We start from the raw sequence: 9904 nt of genomic DNA, 5'->3' as shown, positions 1-9904 counted from the left end.
ACCTCTCTTTCCGTTCGTTTCTCTAGTTCTCTTTTGAAAATTACAAAGGATTACAAAGACGGAGCATGCTGACAGGAGACCTTTTGGTCCATAACTAGGTCGCATAATTAGCTTTTTTTATTTGTTGCACTAGTTCTTCTTGTTCTTCCTTGTTCTTCTGTGACATCTATATTCCTTCGTCGTAAGTATATCTTTGTCTCTCAAATATTTTGTTCGACATTATCTCCGTGTCTCTGTGTATCAGCCCCTCTTACATCTTTTGCAATATTTACTCCACGATTTTCTCTCCATCTTTCTCCAAAATATTTGTTTCGCTCTTACATTCCTTTCTCGTAAGTATATCTTCGTCTCTTCAAGATTTTGGTCGACATTATCTCTATGTCTCTGTGTATCAGCCCTTAGTCTCTCTTACATATTTTGCAATACTTACTCCACGATTTTCTCTTTCTCCTTTTCCAGGATACATGTTCCACTCTTATATTCCTTCGTCGTAAGTATATCTTTGTCTCTCAAATATTTTGGTCGACATTATCTCCATGTCTGTGTGTATCACCTCTTAGTCTCTCATACATCTTTTGCAATACTTACTCCACGATTTTCTCTCTATCTCTTTCTCCAGGACACATGTTCCGCTCTTACTCATTTTCTCCCCTGTTATGCCTCGAAACTCTCCTTCCACTCAGCGAACACCTCATGCCCTTTTCTCCGTGCCTCAATATCTCGGCCACATTTTCTCTAATTCTCTTAATCTTCAGAGATAAATCCTATGCTCCAATTGTTTCTTATACTACGTTAAACTATTTGTTTGTTTACTTATTTCTTTGTTTTTTATGTGGAAGACATTCAAAACGTAAAGAACTAAATGGCGTGAGTTGTGTGTGTGTAAGCGTGTGTGTGTGTATGTGTGTGTGTGTGTGTGTGTGTGTGTGTGTGTGTGTGTGTGTGTGTGTGTGTGTGTGTGTGTGTGTGTGTGTGTGTGTGTGTGTAGGTGTGTGTGCGTTTATATATGTGTGTGCGCTTGTGTGTATGTGTGTATATATATATGTGCATGTTTGTGTGTACCTACGTCTCTATTTATAGGTTCCAGCGTAGGTGAGAACTTGCAAATATATGTGTATGTTTAAATTCTTATATAGGTGTACATGTTTGTATATAAGCGAGTGTGTCTTTGCCTACAAGCCTCGTCTTAACTCCCGGTGTGGTAGGGCAAGCCAGGGAGATGAATTGAATAGTTTGAAGTCAGGAGAAAGAGAAAGAGAGAGAAAGAGAGAGACAGAGAGAAAGAGAAAGAGAGAGAGAGAGAGAGAGAGAGAGAGAGAGAGAGAGAGAGAGAGAGAGAGAGAGAGAGAGAGAGAGAGAGAGAGAGAGAGAGAGAGAGAGAGAGAGAGAGAGAGAGAGAGAGAGAGAGAGAGAGAGAGAGGAGAGAGAGAGAGAGAGAGAGAGAGAGAGAGAGAGAGAGAGAGAGAGAGAGGAGAGAGAGAGAGAGAGAGAGAGAGAGAGAGAGAGAGAGAGAGAGAGAGAGAGAGAGAGAGAGAGAGAGAGAGAGAGAGAGAGAGAGAGGAGAGAAGTAGAGACAGACAGACAGACAGACACAGACATATAGACAGACATACCGAGACAGAGACAGAGACAGAGAGACAGGGACAGACAGACAGAGACAAACAGAGAGGCAGACAGACAGACTGAAACCCCGTAACTACCACGTGATGACTACCATAAGGATGAAAAATATCTCCTGACGACAACAGGAGCCGAAGAAAACGGGCGAAGAAAACGGGCGAAGAGGCTAATGCATGAAGGAAAGCGGTAGGGAGTTCTCCTGTGTGGGCTTCGAGACAGTCTCCCTCTATCTCGAAATCTTCGTATTTCCATGAAACTTGTTTCTGCGTTATTGTCCTCTCCTTATCCTTCTCGAATTAACTTGCGTTGACGGCCATGCGCTCTCCTTAATTCTAATTTCAGCCATCGTTTATCTCGACTTCAGTTCTTCTTCTCGTTCTCCTTCTATAGATAATATATCTTTATCCTCCCTTTCTCTTCTTGTCCTATCTGGCTCGTCTTTCGTGTTTCCTGCGTCCTTCCGTCTCAAGCCTTCTACTGTTTGTCTATGCTTTCTCATTTTCACTTTACAAAGGATTACAAAGGCGGAGCATGCCGACAGGAGACCTTTTGGTCCATAACTAGGTCGGATGCTAAATTATATATATATATATATATATATATATATATAATGATAAATGAAAAAATGAAAAATAAATAATATAAAAATTATAAATAAAGTAGAGAAATGTATTAGTATAGTTAAGTAATAAACAAACAGGTAAATAGTAAATAATAATAAATTGACAGATAAATGATAATAAATGAAAATCAAGCAAATAATAAACAGACAAATAATAAAAAATAAACAATATAGAATAAATGGCAGTCATTACAGCATCTTGCTTAGATGTTTATCTAAATGAGTCTTAAAGCTTCGAAATGAGCTACATTACACTGCCTCTGCAGAAGTTTATTCCATTCATTAACTACACAGTTGACAAAGTTGTTTCTACCCACTTCCAAATTAAATCTTTTTCCTGACAGTTTCGCTTATTTCGTCTCTCACTTCTGTCGCATTCCGTCCAAACGCACAAACTTTCTTAACATGTCTCTCTTCCCCCCCCCCTTGCTGTCGCTCTCTCCTCTTCCTTCCTGTGTTTTCATTTCCACTACTTAGATCTACACGGCTTACATTTCCATGAAATGAGGTTACTAACAAAAACCATTACCAGCTGGAGATCCATCCCACCGCGTAAGAATAAACGGATAAGGATAATTCTAGAATAATGGAAACGAGTTCGTAGCGTAGCTGGTAAAGCAATGCTTGGAGAGGGAAAATGGAGAACAAGAACTGTTAATGTCCCCCAGGATCAAAGATGTGTAACTAAGTTTCCTATAGTATCATCCATGTAAACTAAGTAGTCAGTATGTATAAAAGAAAGGAATTTCATTTTGCTAAAGAAACATTGTTGAACTTCCAGCAGTATCCATCTTCAATATTCCTTTCGATTTGCCTTCTATCTCCAATATCATCACTTTCATTTGGAGGTGCGTCCTCGAGGGGCTGGCAGTTGTTCTTCGAACTAGACCCACGATTTCTTCATATGAGCTTTGTATTTCCAAAACCTTAATTACATAAGGAGTGCTGTGAACCGGTGACTGCTCCCCTCCATTCACTACGACAAGTTCTTGAAATATAAACAGTTCCACATACTAATAGAACAGACACGAGATCGAAGTTTCTTCCTAGAAATGTCTGTAGGAAGCTTCTGTGGGGTTTTCGGTTTCCATTGGATGCAACTTCCTGCAGAGGCAGTGCAATGTAGTTCAGTTCGAAGCTTTAAGAATCATTTAGATAAACACCTAAGCAAGATGCTGTGATGATTATCATCTATTTTACAGGCAGTGCAATGTAGTTCAGCTCGAAGCTTTAAGAATCATTTAGATAAACACCTAAGCAAGATGCTGTAATGATTATAATTTATTTTATATTATTATTATTTTTTTTTTATAATTTGTCTGTTTGATTTTCATTTATTATTAGTTATATGTCAATATATTATTATTTACTATTTACCTGTTTGTTTATTATTTAACTATACCTATGCATTTATCTATGTATTTTATTTGTTATTTACATTATTATAGTTTTTATTTATTCATCTATTATTATTATGATTTTTTTTTCGCATCCGACCAAGATATGGACCAAAGGTCTCCTGTCGGCATGCTCCGCCTTTATAATCCTTTGTGACTCGAGGCAACAATTATTATCGGAAATCAACATTGAGGTGATTATCTTGAGCACATCTTAGGCACTCACATGGGTCACAACTAAAACTTACATGAAGATTAAAACGTTCACAGGTTACGAACACATATATTTTTTCTCAAAATATGTGCACGCGTTTTTTTTTTCAAAGCACTATCTCTTCTGTCCTTAATATATAAAGACATATTTTCAAAATATTATATTTCCTTTATTCTCAAAATATAATCGCACATTTTTTTCAGAATATGATATCTCTTCAAACACAGACAGCAATGAGGATGAGATGGCAATTAGTATAAAATATCAAGGAATACGCACTCCTCACTGAACTTGTACTAATTAACCTCCTTGACAGTTTTAACATAATTATATAGTTGAATATCAAATATATTTATTTTTCTGTTTATTTATTTTCCTCATACTATAATGGAGAATTATTTAATCTGATAATAAACAGGCTTGTTGATCCACAACCTTTGAGTACAAAGACAACCTCAGTGAATAAACATCTCTATTTGTATGATATACTCTGTACGACTATCAACCTACAACAGCCAATGGTGGATGGCTCATTGTCATCAAAATAGATAAATGAATAACAAGTTATTAGAGAAGCTGATTAAAAAAATTAATATAAATTTACAGATGAATAAATGAAGAAATAAACAAACAAAAATTACATACACAAATAAATGTAGACATAAACAAATTAATAAATCAAATGAATCGATAACAAAAATAATGATTACAAAACATAACATTTGTAACAATATCAACGATAAATCGCGGGACATAAATCACAGAAATACCAGACTGTTTCCTTTAATGCTGAATATGAAAAAACAGTGAAACGGTAAGGAACCTTAACGTGCCAAAACAATACTTTACCACAATGCAATAAGTGGAATGGTCCACTACATGACGCAGCGGTGTGTTCCACATATACTTCTTCCAAAAAGGAAATTAAAAACTTTTATCTGTTGAAAAATGCCATAAATAACCCGAATACTGATAACAAGGAACAGAGCAATCAATAGGTCTGTGTAATCGAGCGTGGTGTGTGTGTGTGTGTGTGTGTGTGTGTGTGTGTGTGTGTGTGTGTGTGTGTGTGTGTGTGTGTGTGTGTGTGTGTGTGTGTGTGTGTGTGTGTGTGTGTGTGTGTGTGTGTGTGTGTGTGTGTGTGTGTGTGTGTGTGTGACTGTGTGTATGTGTGTGTGCGCACGCGCGCGCGTGTGTGTAAGTGTGTGAAAGAGAGAGAGAGAGAGAGAGAGAGAGAGAGAGAGAGAGAGAGAGAGAGAGAGAGAGAGAGAGAGAGAGAGAGAGAGAGAGAGAGAGAGAGAGAGAGAGAGAGAGAGAGAGAGAGAGAGAGAGGGAGAATTTATGTGTACTTTCTTACGCATGTGCACATAAGTGTGTACATATGTTCACATATACGTGTACACCAACTTGAGCAACCCGACACCTATTTATATGTTTAATTTACCATTTTGTTCACACTGTCCAATTCAAACAGTGATTTGTTTGTACTCGTTGTTCGACCTGGTTGTCAATTACTTATTTGCTGGTGGTGTGATTAACAACAACATATATCAATAAATCATTATATTTGGTATATATTCGCACTCATATTAACAATTGTTTTAACTGGGGCCTCACAAGATTGTTAGGACTGTGCGGGTGGTGATTTAGACCTGTGTGTGTGCTTATGTCTTTTTTTTTTTTTTTCCTTTCTCTCTCTATATTTCTATTTTTCTGTCTCTCCCTTTCTCTCTCTCTCTTTTCCTTTCTGTATTTTCCTTTCTTTCTGTCCTTCCTTTTCTCTGTCTTCCCCTTTCTCTGTCCTTCCCTTTCTCTGTCCTTCCCTTTCTCTGTCCTTCCCTTTCTCTGTCCTTCCCTTTCTCTGTCCTTCCCTTTTTCTGTCTTCCCCTTTCTCTTTTACTTTCTCTGTCTCCTTTTTTTTCTCTTCTTTTCTCTCTGCCTGCCTGTCTGTCTGTCTGTCTATATATCAGTCTATGCGCCTTTGTCCTTACCTTTTTCTTCGTCTATCTATGTCTAAATTTGACGTCTGTCTTTTTCTACCTGCTTAAGTCTGTCTTTGTTTTAGCTCATGCTAAGCTGCCAAGTAGAATCCATAAAGCCTAACGTAGACTATAACGGTGTATTTTTACTCTGATTCGTAAGACAACAGGCTTCAACGATATCTTGGTGGAACTGAATAGTATAGCTAAGTGCCAGACAGAGAGCTTATCCCTCGGGCTTTTCAAAATAGATCCCAAAGAGATAGGTTAGTAAGGCATACCTCTACTTAAAAGACACAAAAAAGCATTAAGAATCTCCTTGCGTTAGGCCCTGTTCACATTACCGGTTTGAACCGCATGGAAACCACGGAGTTATTGCATAGTCAAGGGAGAACCGTGAATTTTTGTGTGAACGCTTCCATTCATTCATACTATAATTGAAACCGCTAGTGTGAATAGCGCCTTATTAAAGACCACCAAGAGAGAGAACAACAGAAGAAAAGAGAGAACATAGGAATATAAGAGTAAAGGAGACTACAAGAGACCATAAGGCCTACACTAGGCAGTTCCAAGTCCATCAACACCTTTCATCCCCATCCATGAAGTTATCTAACCTTCTTTTAAAACAACTAGTAGTTTCAGGTCTCACTACATGGTTACTAAGTCTATTCTAGTCGCTCACCACTCTATTAGTAAACTAGTTCCTGCGTATTTCTCTCCTAAATCTAAATTTGTCTAATTTAAATTAATTTCTACAAATCCTCCTCTACTGTTTTAATACGATGACTATGTCTGCATCATCCTTCTTGAGGTCAGGTATCGTATCTCTCTTCTCTTTTGTAAATACCGAGAGAAAACATCTTTTAAACGTCTCGTTCATTTTTTTTCTCAATTTATCAAGATATCCTTGTCAGATTTAACTGAGCTTATTTTTTCCACTAGTCTGGTAATCTTAATTTTGTATTTCCACTTTGAGTGTGCTCTTCTATCCAGTCTTCCAATTGCACTATACCTACTCATAGTCCTAAGAAATATAGCTAGATAGCTAGACAGACAGACAGACAGACAGTCAGATAGGCAAAGACAGAAAGACAGACAGGCAGACAGGCAAGCAGGCAGGCAGGCAGACAGACAGACAGACAGACAGATAGACAGACAGACAGCAGGCAGGCGGACAGGAAGACAGACAGAGACAAGCAGGCAGACAGGCAGGCAGGCAGGCAGGCAGACATAGATATAGATAGATTTAGATATATAGTTAGATATAGATAGACAATCAGTCATGGAAATGAATTACGTTAGATATAACAATGCACTTCAGTTGTATGGTTCCCAACGTGATTCTCATAAACCAACATTCAGATATCAATATTTCAGAGTCGCCCGGATTTCACTAAAGGGCTCGTTATCGGTATGTGGGACCATTTGTGAATCTAGTTCTCACCCTTCAGGACACCCCAGGACCGCAGGACCCCCCAGGACAGCAGGACCCCTCAGGACCGCACTACACCCCAGGACCGCAGGACCCCTCAGGACCGCAGGACCCCTCAGGACCGCAGGACCCCTCAGGACCGCAGGACCCCTCAGGACCGCAGGACCCCTCAGGACCGCAGGACCCCTCAGGACCGCAGGACCCCTCAGGACCGCAGGACCCCTCAGGACCGCAGGACCCCCAGGACCGCAGGACCCCTCAGGACCGCAGGACCCCTCAGGACCGCAGGACCCCTCAGGACCGCAGGACCCCTCAGGACCGCAGGACCCCTCAGGACCGCAGGACCCCTCAGGACCGCAGGACCCCTCAGGACCGCAGGACCCCTCAGGACCGCAGGACCCCTCAGGACCGCAGGACCCCTCAGGACCGCAGGACCCCTCAGGACCGCAGGACCCCTCAGGACCGCAGGACCCCTCAGGACCGCAGGACCCCTCAGGACCGCAGGACCCCTCAGGACCGCAGGACACCTCAGGACCGCAGGACCCCAGGACCGCAGGACCCCTCAGGACCGCAGGACCCCTCAGGACCGCAGGACCCCTCAGGACCGCAGGACCCCTCAGGACCGCAGGACCCCTCAGGACCGCAGGACCCCTCAGGACCGCAGGACCCCTCAGGACCGCAGGACCCCTCAGGACCGCAGGACCCCTCAGGACCGCAGGACCCCTCAGGACCGCAGGACCCCTCAGGACCGCAGGACCCCTCAGGACCGCAGGACCCTCAGGACCGCAGGACCCCTCAGGACCGCAGGACCCCTCAGGACCGCAGGACCCCTCAGGACCGCAGGACCCCTCAGGACCGCAGGACCCCTCAGGACCGCAGGACCCCTCAGGACCGCAGGACCCCTCAGGACCGCAGGATGACCCTCAGGACGACCCCAGGACCCAGGACCCCCTCAGGAATGACCCCAGGACCGCAGGACCCTCAGGACCGCAGGACCACCCTCAGGGACCCTTCAGGATGACCCCCAGGACCCTTCAGGACCCTCAGGATGACCCGCAGGACGACCCTCAGGACCGCAGGAAGACCCAGGACCCTTCAGGACCCCTCAGGACCGCAGGACCCCTCAGGACCCCTCAGGACCCTCAGGACCACCCTCAGGACCGCAGGACCCCTCAGGATGACCCTTCAGGACCCCTCAGGACCCGCAGGCCGACCCTCAGGAGGACCGCAGGATGACCCTCAGGACCGCAGGACCCTCAGGACCCTTCAGGACGACAATTCAGGACCCCAGGACCCTTCAGGACACCCTCAGGACCCTTCAGGATGACCCTTCAGGACGACCCTTCAGGAGACCCCTCAGGGACCGCAGGACCCTTCAGGATGACCCTTCAGGACGACCCAGGATGACCCTCAGGACGACCGCAGGATGACCCTTCAGGACCCAGCGACCTTTCAGGATGACCCTTCAGGACGACCTTTCAGGATGACCCTCAGGACGACCCAGGATGACCCTTCAGGACGACCGCAGGATGACCCTTCAGGACCGACCTTTCAGGACCCTTCAGGACGACCGCAGGATGACCCTTCAGGACGACCTTCAGGACCCTTCAGGAGGACCTTCAGGACCAGGACGACTTCAGGACGAACCTTCAGGATGACCCTTCAGGACGACCCTTGACCCTTCAGGACGACCCTTCAGGACCGCAGGACGACCCTTCAGGACGACCCCTGAGGACTACCCTTCAGGATGACCTTTCAGGATGACCCTTCAGGAAGACCCTTCAGGACGACCCTTCAGGACGACCCTTCAAGACGACCAGGATGACCCTTCAGGACGACCTTCAGGATGACCCTATCAGGACCCTTCGGGACGATCCTTCAGGATGACCTTTCAGGATGACCCTTCAGGATGACCTTTCAGGATGACCCTTCAGGATGACCTTTCAGGATGACCCTTCAGGATGACCTTTCAGGATGACCCTTCAGGATGACCCTTCAGGATGACCCTTCAGGACGAGCCTTCAGGATGACTCTTCAGGATGACATTTCAGGACAAACATTCCGGATGACCCTTCAGGACGACCTTTCAGGATAACCCTTCAGGACGACCTTTCAGGATGACCCTTCAGGACGACCTTTCAGTATGACACTTCACGACGACCCTTCAGGAATACCCTTCAGGACGAACCTTCAGGAATACCCTTCAGGACGAACATTCAGGATTTCCCTTCAGGACGACCTTTCAGGACAAACCTTCTGGATGACCCTTCAGGACGACCTTTCAGGATTACCCTTCAGGACGACCTTTCAGGATGACCCTTCAGGACGACCTTTCAGGATGACCCTTCAGGACGACCTTTCAGGATGACCCTTCAGGACGACCTTTCAGGATGACCCTTCAGGACGACCTTTCAGGATGACCCTTCAGGACGACCCTTCAGGAATACCCTTCAGGAGGAAACCTTCAGGAATACAATTCAGACGAACCTTCAGGACGAGTCTTCAGGATGACCCTTCAGGATGACCCTTCAGAACTACCCTTCAGGATGACCCTTCAGGATGACCCTTCAGGACAACCCTTCAGGACGACCCTTGACCCTTCAGGACGACCCTTCAGGACGAACATTGGGGACGACCCTT

General features: G+C 44.4%; 1 protein-coding gene across 1 annotated transcript in view; it reads left to right on the top strand.

Moving 5' to 3' along the window:
• The window catches only part of LOC143030496 (uncharacterized), a 24747-nt gene extending 15825 nt beyond the window's left edge, over positions 1-8922 (top strand). The window contains exons 2-4 of the mRNA XM_076193646.1: positions 8162-8377; positions 8473-8685; positions 8782-8922. Coding sequence (XP_076049761.1) covers positions 8162-8377; positions 8473-8685; positions 8782-8922 — 570 coding nt within the window. The remainder of the gene's footprint in view (positions 1-8161; positions 8378-8472; positions 8686-8781) is intronic.
• The last annotated feature ends 982 nt before the right edge of the window (positions 8923-9904 follow it).

The sequence above is a fragment of the Oratosquilla oratoria genome, chromosome 12 (genome assembly GCF_046742065.1).
Source record: "Oratosquilla oratoria isolate Oo_2021 chromosome 12, ASM4674206v1, whole genome shotgun sequence".
Classification (NCBI taxonomy): Eukaryota; Metazoa; Arthropoda; class Malacostraca; order Stomatopoda; family Squillidae; genus Oratosquilla; species Oratosquilla oratoria.
The sequence above is the reverse complement of the archived record's forward strand: the minus strand, read 5'-3'. Positions and strand labels throughout refer to the sequence as shown.